The sequence below is a fragment of the Drosophila busckii genome, chromosome 2R, assembly GCF_011750605.1.
Source record: "Drosophila busckii strain San Diego stock center, stock number 13000-0081.31 chromosome 2R, ASM1175060v1, whole genome shotgun sequence".
NCBI lineage: Eukaryota > Metazoa > Arthropoda > Insecta > Diptera > Drosophilidae > Drosophila > Drosophila busckii.
Window position 1 is genome coordinate 5,328,875 of NC_046605.1, and position 13,367 is coordinate 5,342,241.

Here is a 13,367-nt window from a genome sequence, read left to right on the forward strand (position 1 = left end):
TGTCATAACAGTCAATATTTACGATTTCATTCGATTTTTGAAGAATCGATTATTCCAGTCTTATTGGTAAACAGCTGTGACTCGCCGGCAGACGATTGGCGGCAAAAGAAGTGTAATTTGTTTTAAACTATTTCATCACAAAAATGTCGACCATAGAGAAACTGTCTATACAAGGAGTACGTAGCTTTGGGCCCAACTCCGAAGATGTGCAAGTAAGCAACAGTCCCAAAGCAATTAACTGTATGCGATGTTAACAAAGTGCGCATTATTTTTTTAGAGCATAACATTTGCCTCGCCTATTACGCTGATTTTAGGACAGAACGGCTGCGGCAAGACAACCATAATTGAATGCCTCAAATTTGCACTAACAGGGGAATATCCGCCAGGCAGTGATCGTGGAAAGAGCTTTGTGCACGACCCCAAGATATTTGGACGCAATGAATCTTTGGCGCAAATAAAAATGCAAGTACGCGATAAGATTGGCGCGCGTCTTTCGATTTGTCGCAGCATGAAGGTCTCCATCAGGCGTGACAAGACCAACTTTGAGACCATTGATACGACTATAAATTTCCTGGATAGCAGCGACGGCAAAGTTAAGGGTCGCAATCATGAATCCTTAAGCTTGCGCGGTGCAAATGCAGATTTGGCAGTCACTGACTTCATGGGCGTGTCAAAGGCTATTATAAACAATGTGCTCTTTTGCCATCAAGAAGACTCCAGTTGGCCGCTGGATGAGCCAAAGAAACTCAAAGGCAGATTCGATGCTATTTTTGGTATAACAGAGTACAATAAGGCGCTGGATAAAATTATTAAAATGCGCAAAGAAGCTATGGAGGAGTTGAAAGTGATGGGTAGGTAATGAAGCTCTTTTCATAGTCATTTTGTTATTTATAACTTGCTCACAGAGGCCAACATGAAGCTGCTGTCCCATTTAAAGGAAGAAATGGAGGCAAAAACGCTCAGTCTGCAAAAAGAGGAACAGAAATGCCAAAAGCTCAAAGAGCAATGTGAGCAATGCGATGAGGAGGTTAAACCTGTAGATGCGCGATTGCTAGAAATACGTAAAATTGAATACGAAATTGGCAAATATCAGTCACAAAAGGTGGAAATGGATACCAAGTAAAGTAAAAATAACTAAATTTAAAATACTTTGATTAATGCATTTTTTGCAGGCATAAGAATTGCTTGGAGCAGATAGCCAAGCTAAAGAATCACATTAAAGAGCTTTTTCCAGGAACCATGTCTGAACTGGAATTGGAGATACGCAGCTTTGATCAGCGCATGAGTGAAATGCGTTTTCAACGCGATGATATGAATGAGCAACTAATAAAACTTAAGCAATCAAATACGGATTGCCAAAAGACTTTAACTGCGCAGGATAAAAAACGTAGCATGGCGCTACAGCAGCTTGAAAACGAAAAGGAGTGCAAGTCACAGCTGAGCAAACGCATCAATAATCTCTGTGAGCAATTGCAAATTGATGTGGTTGGCAATCCAGTGGATAATGCTGAAAATTTAAAAAGCTTGCTGCACGACATTGAAGACATGCTAATGAGCAAACAATGCGAAATAACAGAACTGAGTGCGCAAAACGATCAAGCAGAGCAGTCACGCCAGACCAAAATTGATGAGCTGCGCACTGAGGTGACCAAGTCAGAGCAGAGCGTAGTTTCACAGGAGAAGCAAAAGCAGGATAGCGAGCGAGAAAGTGATACACTGGAGATAAAAATTAAACAAATTGAAACGTCGCTGCATCAGCTCAAAGTGCTGGAGAAACAAATTGCAGACACAGATGAAAAGTTTGAACGTGCCACACGAGCGTTTAACAAAGAAGCTATCCGTGAGGCTTTAATGACTAAAAAGAACGACATAGCTAAGAAGCAAAAGCGTTTTAAAGAACTCGATGAGCAGCTAACAAAATTAAATTCCATAACACAGCTAATGGCAGAGATTAATCTGAAAGAAAAGGAGCTGGAAAAGAAAACGCAGGAGATAAAACGCGTGCGCAGCAAGCATAGCGATAACTTTGGCAAATTTATTAAGGAACCCATTACCAACAATTATCGCCGTACAGTGCAAAATACGTATGATAAGCTGCGTCGTGAGATTCAAGAATTAAATGAGAGCGCAAATGCGCTAAAACTCAAAGAGCAATCGCACAATATAAAGCGCAGTAATCTGGTTGCGGACATATCGCGCATGGAGAAAGAGCAGCGTGAGTTCCAGGAGCAAGTCTACGAAAAGTGTCACTCTACGCCGTATGATGAGCTGCTATTGCGCAGCAAAACGGCCATATCGAAGCATCAACTGGAGCATGGCGCGCTCATTTCTGCAGAGGCCATGTACAAAAAGTAAGTCTAAGCTAGCTGTCTCAAATAAATATTAATTTAATTTTATTACAGATATATACAAAAAATAAACGAGGATCCCAATTGTCCACTATGCCATCATAACATGTCTGGGGATGAGGCCTGTGATTTAACCACAGAGCTCACTGATGAAATACAAAAGCTGCCAGACAATATAAGCAGAGCAGAGAAAGCTTTGAAAGCAGAGCAACTAAAATACGATAATCTGTTGCAAATTAAGCCCACCATAGATAAGGTAAAGGAGCTTGAGGAGTCACTGCCCCAAAAGCGTGAGGAGCTGCAGAAAATAGAAAAACTGCGTAGCGAGACTGCCGTTGAGCATGAGACAATAATAGCGCTGCTTGGTGAGCCCACAAGCAACATGGAGCTGGCTTACGGCATGTTGAATGATATGACGTTGCTGGATGAAGCACTAAAGGAGTCCGGTCGTGTTACAAAGGAATTGGAAAACTTAAAGGTGACTGCACTACTCAAACCTAACACACACTTTGTACTAATTATATACATTAATTTATTTAAGCTTAAATTGCCAGCTGACTATGACAGCAACGTTTCTGCAGAAGCTCTGCAAGCAGAGAAAACTGCAGTCTCCAAGGAGGTGGAAGCGGAATCAGAATTATTGGAAAGCAATCAGAAAGCCTATGATGAGCAAACGGAGGCTTTAAATCGCTTGCGTGAATTTAGAAATGGGTAAACATTGTAATTCTCATACTCAAATTTATATTAAATGCTTATTTTAACAGTTTGAAGGATAAGCGCATACAGCTGCAGGATGGCGTGCAGAGCTTGCCACAGTTAAAGGAACGTCTCGATGAACTAACAAAGCTGCTAATAACTGTTACCAGAGAAATTGCCGAATTGAAAGCCAAGATACAGCCGCTTAAGCATAATCTAAGCGCTGCTATTGCTGAAAAGGCGCGCTTGAAGGAAATCGAACGTCAAAAGTTAGCCGAGTTGAACAAGAAGTTTAATGAATACAAAAGCACTGATCAGGATATACAAAGGTGCGATTAGTTTTTGAAAAATAAATATTATTAACTATTTATTGTTTATAGATTGAAGAAGCAGGCTCAAGACTTTGCCAAATTGAAGCTTGCTGCTGAAATAAGTTCGCTGGATGCAACAATAAAAGCTACAAAAGAGCAGCTAAGCAAATTGGTAAGTTATGCTGTAATATATATGCTACTTGTATTAAATTTGTTATATTTTAACAGGATTCGGAAATAACTTCAAGCAGCGACAAGCTAGAAAAGCTCAAGACAGACTGCCATAATCAGCAGACACGTGAACGCGATCTAAAGGATAATCGCGAGCTAAAACAGATGGAGCAAAAGGAAGCTGAATTAAATGAGAATTGTCAAGCGCTGGGCAAGCAGCTGGGCAATCTGGACTTTCGCAGTGTAACCAAGGAGAAAAACGAGTTGATTACAAAGAAGGATGCAGCTTCCATGCGACGTGGCGAGCTGCTGGGCCAGCTGGGCGAGATCAACAATCAGCTGACAAAGCTCAAGCGTGAAATTGAAGATCCCAAGTACAAGAAATCGCTGCACAACTATAGACGCGCTCATTTCGAAGTCTATGTACAGCGTTGTGGCATTGATGATCTTGGCCAGCATCGCGTTGCCTTGGAATGGGCGCTAATACAATTTCACGCTGAGAAAATGAACAACATTAACAGTTTAATACGCGAATATTGGCGCATGATATACAGAGGCAACGACATTGATTATGTACAAATCAAAACGGATGAAATAGCGCAGGAGTCGTCAGCCGATCGTCGCAAGAGCTACAATTATCGTGTGGTGCAGTCCAAGAATAATTCAGAGATTGAAATGCGTGGACGCTGCAGCGCTGGTCAACGCGTGCTGGCCTCACTGATTATACGCATGGCGCTGGCCGAAACATTTAGCGCCAACTGTGGTGTGCTAGCACTGGATGAACCTACGACCAATTTAGATCGCGATAATATTATCTCGCTATGTGATGCGCTCAATCGCGTTGTGGAGAATCGCCAGTCAATGGCAAACTTTATGTTGATCATAATTACCCATGACGAGTACTTTATATCGTCCTTGGGCAGAATAACCAACTATCATCGTGTGCTGCGCAATTCCGAATGCAAGTCTTGTATACAAAAGGTGCGCGTTGATGACAAATAGTTATAGCAATTAACATTCCGCTGCCATACGAATTGCTTTGCAGTATTTTGTAGCATTAATTTGAAAATAAACAATTTTTATAATAATTTGCTACATACTTGGCTTTCCTTGGAAAGTCAATATCAATAACTTTTTTTAAATGCTGCAAGTTCTTTTAGCTTAACCACAACATGACGGGTGCAGGCAACAGTTGTCGCTTATGGTATGCCAGAGCTTTGAGCTCGGGCGAGGCAAATCCATCCTGCGAAAAATGCTTTGTTCCAACTGGTGACATATGTTTGGATTGTCGCAAGCCACCACCACCTCCAAGTGTACGATCGTCAAGAGTATCGGCCGAGAGCAAACGAAAGTCAGAGCCAGAAGGTGGCGTCCCACTGTGCTCCAAATTGAAACCAATCGAGATGCCACCGACAGAGCCTCCAGTCTATGTACGACGACAGATACCTGCAGATTTGTGTGCGCCATCGAAACTAGAACCCAAGCCGCAAAAATGCTGCAATTTAAGTGAGTTACAGAATGACAGCACTGGGAAGAACGTGTGCGCATGTAGAAATATAAAATCGCTGATGAGCTCCAAGGAGTGGACAAAAGGACCGCGTGCCAAGCCGCCACATAAGAACTCCTATGTTTTGGATGAAAACACGCTAGTTGGCAGAGTCTTTCCCATTACAATTAGGCTACGTCGATCGAAACGAAATTGTAGCAACTGCGGCAGAGATTTGTATGTTAGTGAGTACGTAACAGATGCATCCAATTTAATCCTGCTCTCCGATTGTTGCAATGTGGAAGTCTATGATCGCTGTAAGCTTGAGAACTGGTGCTATGTGCCTGTTTCCACCATTAGTGGCAAGCAAAGCATTAGCAAGCGTGTATTGGATTATTGCTCCCTTAAGGATCCCATCCCAGAGCCACAACAAGAAGTAGTCGTTGTAAAACGCATAAGCAAGCCAAAGAAACGTAAAGGCAAAGGCAAGAAGGATAAAGACAAGAAGGATAAAGGAAAGAAAGGGAAAGACAAGAAAGCTAAGAAAAGCAAAAAATAAGCTTTGAACTTACGGCAGCATCAAAATACTACATGGACATATGTTGTGGTTTATATTTGAATTATTTCAAAATGTGCTTAGCGAATATTGCAATATTTATTAAATACATTTTGAAATAACTTGAATAATTTGTAACTACAAGTAAAAATAAAATTGTAACTAAATTATTTGGTTTAAGCTAAACTTAGTAACTTGTTATATAAATTTATTTTCACTTGCCAACTTGGCCTTCGTTTGAAAGTCAATTTCAAAATTTTTATTGTTTTTAATATTTTAAGTGTGGTTCACATAGCAAATGACGGGAGCAGGCAATAGCTGCCGCACCTGGCAAGCTAAATTCGAAGGCCTTACACCTCGATTTTGTTCAACCTGCTATGAACCTATTGAAATATGTGTGGACTGCCATAAAACACGGCCCGAACCTCCACCTGACCCAGATCGGAAATCCTCCAGAAATAAATCGTTGCTTAAAGAAAGGTCAACCGCAAGTGGACCGATTTCAGTACTGAAAGTTCGCAACACTGATGCTCACTTGGAGCCAGTGGAGGAAGAGAAACCAAAGGAGCTGCCGTTGTGCTCGGAACTCAAGCATAGCGAACCGCTGCGGTTACCCTTGGAGCCAGTGGTCTATGTGCGACGTCAAATAGATGCAGATCTGTGTGCAAAATGCTTCAATAAAACGGAAACGGAAAATGGAGAGTCAAAGCAGATAAATCCTTGCTCTGCTGAGTGCAGACCTCTCAGCACAATGCTAAATCTAAAGTACACAAAAGGTCCACGTAGCAAGCCGAGCTATACGAACTCTATTTTGCTCGATGATGAGACATTTGTTGGTCGTGTGTTTCCCATAACATTTCGATTGCGTCGTGAGAATAACCACTGTCCCAGTTGTGGCAATGACCTGTGCACCAGCGAATACGTAACGGACAACTCGAATCTCATGCTGCTTTCCAACTGCTGTGATGTAGAAGTCTATAGCCACCGCAAGCTGGACAATTGGTGTAAAGTGCCTGTCACAACTATAAAGGGCGATCGCAAGTTTGTGAAGAAAGTGCTAGACACCTGCCACACAGCAACGCCACACATAAACAAAAAAGAAGAAGAAAAGAAAGCTAATTTTGTCATGCCTGATGCGAATCCGCCACCCAAAAAAAAGAAAAAGACAGGCAAAAAAGGTAAAAAGGATAAAGGCAGAAAAAGCAAAATGGGAAAAAAATAATTTTTGAATGCTACCAGCAAAGAAAAATAATTCAACTACATTGTAAATCATATTTGATTTACTTCAAAAAGTATTTTCAATTTACTGCCAAGAAATTATTAGATCAGATCAATAGTTCATTCCAGTGTATTTTTAATACTTTTTGAAGTAAGTCAAGTGTCAATTTTTACATGTATCAATAAATGATTTATAACTAAAATAGATTCAGTTACGCATTTACTTTCTGATCTTAAATGTTTGGCTTAAAAAGAAAAATAAGGCTCAGAAGTATTTATTGCATTACTCTACAATTTATCAAACTATTGCACAAATCAACAAACTACTTCCAATTAAAATTCAACCTTCAGTCAAAACAAAGCCCACCCCATCATACTCATTGAGCGCAGCAGCTCTCAGAACGAAAGACTCAGAGCACAAGCAGCTTACTGAGATGTATGGGTTACTCCCTTATCGAGGCTACTTGTAGTTCAGTAGTGCACGGACCGTTGGCGATTAAACAGCAGTGAGCGAAATGCTCGAGTGTGATCAGCAATGATTGTTAATACACATATGATGCTTTTTAAAAATATTTGCTTTTTGGCTTGCAATATGATTAAAGGATTACTTTGTATCGAATTACATACCATTTCCAGCAAGTCCACAATGAAGGACGATGTGGCTTTGTTATAAATATAAGCTGCGCCCATGGTGGTAAGTAATGCTGTCTGTATAAATAACCATTTGGATATAATCCACGTGAAACGACGATCATATAAGTATGCGTTATTAATGTTTTTCTGTATAAAGCGCCAATTTAGTAGGACGTTAAAAACACCGGATGATACGCGCTACTGTGAGTTATCGATCAACACTATAGATGACACTTGCAAGTTGCATGCGCCCACACATTGTACCGTGTAGCAAAACACTTGTATACTATAAATACTAAAAATACTAATTCGTTTACATTGAAAGTGAAACAAGTGCGGGTCGTGTTAAATTAAACGGAAAATTCGTAAATATAGAGAGCGTGGAAAATTTATAAGAAATTGTGCATGCTAGGCATTGGCGCTTGTGTTGAAGAAACATGGCAATTGATCCGGACGAAGCGCACGCTTCAAATTATGATGATGGCCTAGACTTTGGATATTTTAATATGGCTCATGGCATGCTGGTGGAGATCGAAGAAGAGCTGCGCCACAAATTTCCCAATGAACGTGCCAGCATCAAGATGACGCTATTGAACACCATCTACTTGGCAGCAAAATCTTCACAGATCTTGAGATTCGTCGAGGCACTAAACACGATCAGCTCGACGCAGTTGCAAACAGAATTGGTCAATACAGTAAGTAGACAGTTAGTTTATATGCGATTATAGTTTGATTTTGCGTAATGGCAGCAATTTACTACTGCGTCATTAATGAAAATTTCCACCTATATGTGGCAAACGACGATATGTATGTATGTGTTTGATTTTTATATGTACATAAGTTAAATTTGCTGCTCACACGGGCATTGTTTATCGACTCATCATCCGTTGTTACTCAGAGCACACGAACAGAATCTTTGCTATAAACACATGTGCACACAAGCAAACAATTATATGCAAATGTATGTGTATAGATCGTGTTTATAATATGAATGCTTCTGCCAAAAAGTTGCCGCGCAGTAATTGTTAATTTGCTTTTAATGTTGTCAAATTTACGTTTTGAATGCGGCAATATGCGTTGTCATATTGTATTAAGAGATGATCTTATAATTGGCAGCAACTGGGGCAAATTATTCATATGCCCCACTCTATGCGCTCGCTCTTTATCATTCTGGACTGGCTAACATGAACTTGGACAGCAGCCAAGGCAATATAATAGTTCCTGTATCGTACGTTGTGCTCACACAGCTGATTTCCGCTTAAATGCAAATGGAATTTACAAGTTTCGGAATGTGTTGAAACAGCTGTTTGGCGGCTTTTGTAAACAAACCCCCAACTCCTGACACACGCGCGCTCTCTGCTGTGCGCGCTCTCTCTTGCTCTCTCTGTTTGAGTGCGCATCAGCTGGCGCTTGCTACCCTGTTGTCGAATATCCTTTTTGTTATAAACAACCCCTGTTATATGCAAACATGGGGGTTGTAGTTTATGGGCGCAGCACAAAAATGCAGCGAAATATGCTCGCATTAGGCACACGAAGTATTATCGAATTTTATACGACAGGACCTTTTCAGGCAGCAGCAGGCAGCTGTCCTTTAGTTTAGAAACTATTGCCAGAGCGCCATGCACGCAGAGTTATATCGGTAATAACTTTTTAGCCCAGTCAAGTTAAAGTCAAACTTTATTTAATTGTTACTTTCATAAATATTTTGCAGTACTCGCAAGCGCTGGTACGAATCGGCTTGGCCAGGCGCTAGCTTTTGGCGTGGCGCTAACGATTCGTTGCCTTTGACCAGCTATATAACCTATCCGGCGGTGAGTCTCTCTGCTGTCTGCACAGTTTCTTGACCCAGTTGCTAATTTTAGTGCTGCAGCGAATTTAAAGCCAATACGCAGTTTTCCCATATGTAGGAGGTCAGGCCCCAGAAATGTCTATTGCCTTGGACTTTGGCCAATGCGCTGGCTGCTGGATCTGACAAAGAAACAGTGAATCCTCTATAAAAACAAATGTATTCTTACATTTTACTGCTGTATATATGTATGATATACAGTATACATATATGTATGTTGTTTTAAAAGGCGTGTGCTATTTGTAATATTTACATGCGCCGTGCCAAAAATCCAAGGCATACAGACAAAGAGCGACACATAGTGCTGATATAGCGACATGTGTGTATAATTCTCACGTGTTTTTGCTCTATTTTGCTTGTTTTATGAAACGCACTATTTTCAAGCAGCCTTGACTGTGAACATTTAAGCAGCTGTAAATATTTATAATCTAACAATTTGCATTTCTATAGAACTTTGATCAGCCCGATGCACAATCGCTGACGCCGCTTACGATGGCCGCCATGTCTGGCAATGTGACATTCGTCAAGACGCTGCTATCGCACTACGATGTGGATCTGGAGCGCGAGTGTAATGTCATCTTTGATGGCCTTGTGGTGTACGGCGCGACAGCCTTATGGGTAGCCGCTGGCATGGGGCATCTGCAGATTGTCAAGCTGCTGGTGCAGGCAGGCGCGTCGATCAATCACAATACCAAGGCGCAGTCATCGCCGCTGCGTGCGGCATGCTATGAAGGTTAGTAACCAAATGCATACAATAATGCATAATATATTAATAGTTTAATCAATTGTCAATAGGTCGCCTGGACATTGTGCAGTTTTTAATTGAGCATGGCGCTGATGTAAATGCTACAAATTGTTTCAAGAATGATTCGCTGATGATATCCGCATACAAGGGACATTATTTGGTGGTCAATGAGCTGCTGCAGAATGGCTCGCGGCCCAATGATCAGGCGCTGTGTGGCGCCACCGCTTTGCACTATGCAGCAGAGAGTGGACACTTGGATGTGGTCACAGCGCTGCTGGATCATGGCGCTATGCTGCTCAAGAATGAGTCTGGCATAACACCAGCTTTGCAAGCTGCCGAGCGTTTGCATGAGGATGTGGTGGAGGCGTTTATACAACGTCCTGGTTTAATGAGCCTGGAGGAGCAGATACAAGCGCTGGAGCTGCTGGGCGCCACCTATGCTAATGATAAAATCAAATACGATGTAAATCGCGCCTACGGTTTCCTCATGAAGGCCATGCAGCTGCGCTACAGTAATGAACGCCAGATCACGCGCAAAAAGGTGCAACCACCCGTGCCCGCCTACGACAATTGGTTTGAGACCGAAAACTTGCCAGAACTGAATGCTATTAGGTTAAATCATCACTCCATACACATGGAATCGCTGGCCATACGCGAGCGTATCTTAGGCAGGAATAATCCAGATTTGCCACAGGCTATAATCTATCGTGGCGCTGTGATGGCTGATCAGGGACGCTTTGAGCAGTGCCAAGTGCTCTGGAGCTATGCCATTGATCTGCGCATGCAAAATAATGTAAGCATGCTAGAGACTAACTAAAGCACAGTTAATCAATTTATATTTTAGGTCTCTGTTGATCGTGATTTACTGCGTTTTGCGCAGCTTTTTGCGCAAATCTTGCGCGTTGAGAATCATCGACTGATGCTGGACGATGTGCTGCCTATTTTGCTGAAATGCCAACAGGAAATTCAAAATAACAAGCACAAAATATTAAATGGCAAGCCAAATAGCTGCGCTAGTTTGCTGCAGGATCAAAACAATCAGAACTGCATTACAGCTTTATATTTAATAAAAATTGTAACGCTGTTGGCACGACGCAAAAAGGATCAGGAAGTCAATGAGCATCACATACAGCAGTTGTTTATGGTGGTGCGCAAGTTTATACAGCAGGACACACGTTTGCAGGATGGGCAAACACTGCTGCATCTGGCTGTGAATGGTGTAACGCCTGTGGATGAGTTTTACACCAGCGAAATGTGCAGGTAAGCTAAACATTTAAGCTAAAGAAGCTCAAAAGGTAAACTTGCTTGCTTACAGATTTCCCTGCTATGCCACTGCCTTGGTGCTGGTGCACTGTGGCGCCTCTGTGGTGGCCGTAGATGCGGCACGCAACACACCGCTGCATATACTGGTGACCAAAATAAACAGCACGCAGGATCGTCAAGCTGAAATGGCGCGCATAATGCAACTTTTTGTAGAAGCCGGCGCGCATTTGGATGCAGTCAATGCAGCAGGACAAACAGCTGCAACAGCTTGCAAGCAAAGTATTTAATTTAAGCTGTTCTTATATAAATGAAGCTAACTTGTATTTTTTTTAAACAGCTACATTGGCTAATCTGCTGCATGGACATCAGAATGCACACACCAGTCTAAAGTGCTTGGCGGCGCGTTCTATAGCAACGAATCGTTTGCAGTTTAGAGGTTTAATACCCACACAGCTAGAGGGTTTCATACAGATGCACAGTGTGCACAAGGTCTAGATAGATAATCAAATATGTGTAGCCAAAAAAAAAGAAATAAGAATTGTAAATGCAAGTCATGTGTATAATTGTATGCATACCATATGTGTAACAAATTTAGTGACTTAATTTAGCCAAATGCCAGGTATTTATAACGATATACATACAAACTACATACGCAAGAAGCTTATTAATTAATTTGTTTTTATTTTTATATATTTGATTAAGTACGCAACACTTTCATCAACTTACACACACACATGCACACATTGACACACACTTGGACTGATTGTTTGCTTGTATAATCATATGTATGTAAAAATTCATTTTGTACATTTGCTTTTCTATTGTGTATAATTAATGTTAAACGTATGGCGCTCAACGTTTGCAATCAATTGAATTGATTTTTGCGTTGCTAGTGGCGCCTCAATAAATAAATATATATACTATATACAGAACATAAAATAAAGTACGCAAGCAATTAATTAAAGTGTTCAATATTTATAGACTTTACAGTAATAATGCGTATAATCTGAAAAATCACAGCTGACAAACAACTTATTAAATATGCTATAACTAAACTATATATTTTCGCTTATTTTACGCACTTGCGGATACACCTGCGGCTGACGCATTACCTCCTCATATGAAGGCGGCGGCGCTGCAATTTAAAGTTTATAATTGTAAATTGTAAAAGCGAAGTCTGTGCGCCAACTTACCATTGATAATGTAGTCCTCGTCATGGCTATAGGCAGGATTGATAACCGCATCTGTTGGATATGTGCGCTCAATGGTGCGCTCCTCCAGCGTCGAGCGATGCGAATAGCGCTGCAAATTGTTTGACTGGCGATGAAAATTATCCAGATAATGATCCTCCTGCTCAATGTCCTCGCTCTGCAGCTGTATAACATGCACTGAGGGACGACGCTCGCTGCTCTCGGCTATGGCATCGGTGTAGTGTTCACTGAGGCGAAAAGGCGCCGCCAGCGACTTTTTGCACTTGAGAAACAACACGATCAGTATCCAGCCCAGTATAAGCACCAGGTAGACAAAGCCTAGCATGCTCATCGAAAGGCTGTGTAGCCGCTTCCTGGGCGGAGCGCTAGAGCTGCCAGCGCCACAGCGATTGCATATGATTGACACCAAAAACCGCAATTGGAGTCACACGAGCGAGACTTACACTTAAAATCGATAAAGAATGACGTGTTGTTGTTGCTGCTGTTGCTGTTGCTGCTGTCGACTGGCCAGCGACGTTGCGGCTCAGCTCATTGTTGTCGTTCAACTGAGGACGCGCTGGCATTTTAGTTTTTTTTTTTTTTTGGCGAGGGCGTACGATGTTGCCGTCGTCATATCAGCGGCTTGACCACAACAAACAGCACGACAGCAACAGCGACAACAGTTGACTGTATTACATTAGCCAGAGTAGCAGGAGGTCTGTACAATTGGCTAAATGCAAGCTGTTTGCACCAACTTTGATTCCTCAATGCGCATTACAATTGTCAGCTCATCAGCCCACACCCACTCTCTAGTGTCGCTTGCAATCCTTTGAGAACTTCTGCCCTAAACTCATTTTCATGCATAATTAAGAAATTTGACTAAAAGTGTAACCGTCACACGCAT

At 41.7% G+C, this 13,367-nt stretch overlaps 3 protein-coding genes across 5 annotated transcripts; 2 read left to right on the top strand and 1 right to left on the bottom strand.

Moving 5' to 3' along the window:
* Nucleotides 1-97: 97 nt before the first annotated feature.
* On the top strand, nt 98-4,575 carry LOC108596175 (DNA repair protein RAD50). Its single transcript, XM_017981683.1, has 9 exons — nt 98-212; nt 278-851; nt 906-1,119; nt 1,173-2,351; nt 2,403-2,826; nt 2,890-3,059; nt 3,113-3,373; nt 3,425-3,527; nt 3,584-4,575. The coding sequence occupies exons 1-9, from the start codon at nt 144-146 to the stop codon at nt 4,526-4,528; spliced, it is 3,939 nt and encodes a 1,312-aa protein (XP_017837172.1). The 5' UTR covers nt 98-143; the 3' UTR covers nt 4,529-4,575.
* Nucleotides 4,576-7,735: 3,160 nt separating this feature from the next.
* On the top strand, nt 7,736-12,206 carry LOC108597702 (protein fem-1 homolog B). 3 transcript variants are annotated; one of them, XR_001915085.1, is made up of 7 exons: nt 7,736-8,114; nt 9,716-9,998; nt 10,061-10,803; nt 10,855-11,270; nt 11,326-11,552; nt 11,611-11,892; nt 11,976-12,206. XR_001915085.1 is itself a non-coding variant. In XM_017984388.1 (7 exons), the coding sequence occupies exons 1-7, from the start codon at nt 9,039-9,041 to the stop codon at nt 11,766-11,768; spliced, it is 1,947 nt and encodes a 648-aa protein (XP_017839877.1). In that variant the 5' UTR covers nt 9,024-9,038; the 3' UTR covers nt 11,769-12,206. The 3 variants fall into 3 exon arrangements, 2 of the variants coding, with proteins under 2 accessions (XP_017839876.1, XP_017839877.1); XM_017984388.1 differs by lacking the exon at nt 7,736-8,114 and adding exons at nt 9,024-9,058; nt 9,131-9,230 and having other exon boundaries at nt 11,611-12,206; XM_017984387.1 differs by having other exon boundaries at nt 11,611-12,206.
* Nucleotides 12,207-12,257: 51 nt separating this feature from the next.
* LOC108595877 lies at nt 12,258-13,252 on the bottom strand. The gene is made up of 2 exons (XM_017981167.1): nt 12,467-13,252; nt 12,258-12,408 (listed from the first exon to the last, which is right to left on the bottom strand). Exons 1-2 carry the CDS (start codon nt 12,813-12,815, stop codon nt 12,329-12,331), a joined length of 429 nt encoding a protein of 142 aa, XP_017836656.1. The 5' UTR covers nt 12,816-13,252; the 3' UTR covers nt 12,258-12,328.
* Between the last annotated feature and the right edge of the window lie 115 nt (nt 13,253-13,367).

Coding starts and splice junctions, on each gene's coding strand:
- LOC108596175 (XM_017981683.1), top strand. CDS start 144: ATGTCGACCATAGAGAAACTGTCTATACAAGGAGTACGTAGCTTTGGG. Junction 213..277: donor CCAACTCCGAAGATGTGCAA/GTAAGCAACAGT, acceptor TTATTTTTTTAG/AGCATAACATTTGCCTCGCC. Junction 852..905: donor GGAGGAGTTGAAAGTGATGG/GTAGGTAATGAA, acceptor ACTTGCTCACAG/AGGCCAACATGAAGCTGCTG.
- LOC108597702 (XM_017984387.1), top strand. CDS start 7,857: ATGGCAATTGATCCGGACGAAGCGCACGCTTCAAATTATGATGATGGC. Junction 8,115..9,715: donor AAACAGAATTGGTCAATACA/GTAAGTAGACAG, acceptor GCATTTCTATAG/AACTTTGATCAGCCCGATGC. Junction 11,553..11,610: donor TGCAACAGCTTGCAAGCAAA/GTATTTAATTTA, acceptor TTTTTTAAACAG/CTACATTGGCTAATCTGCTG.
- LOC108595877 (XM_017981167.1), bottom strand. CDS start 12,815: ATGAGCATGCTAGGCTTTGTCTACCTGGTGCTTATACTGGGCTGGATA. Junction 12,409..12,466: donor CGAGGACTACATTATCAATG/GTAAGTTGGCGC, acceptor TTTAAATTGCAG/CGCCGCCGCCTTCATATGAG.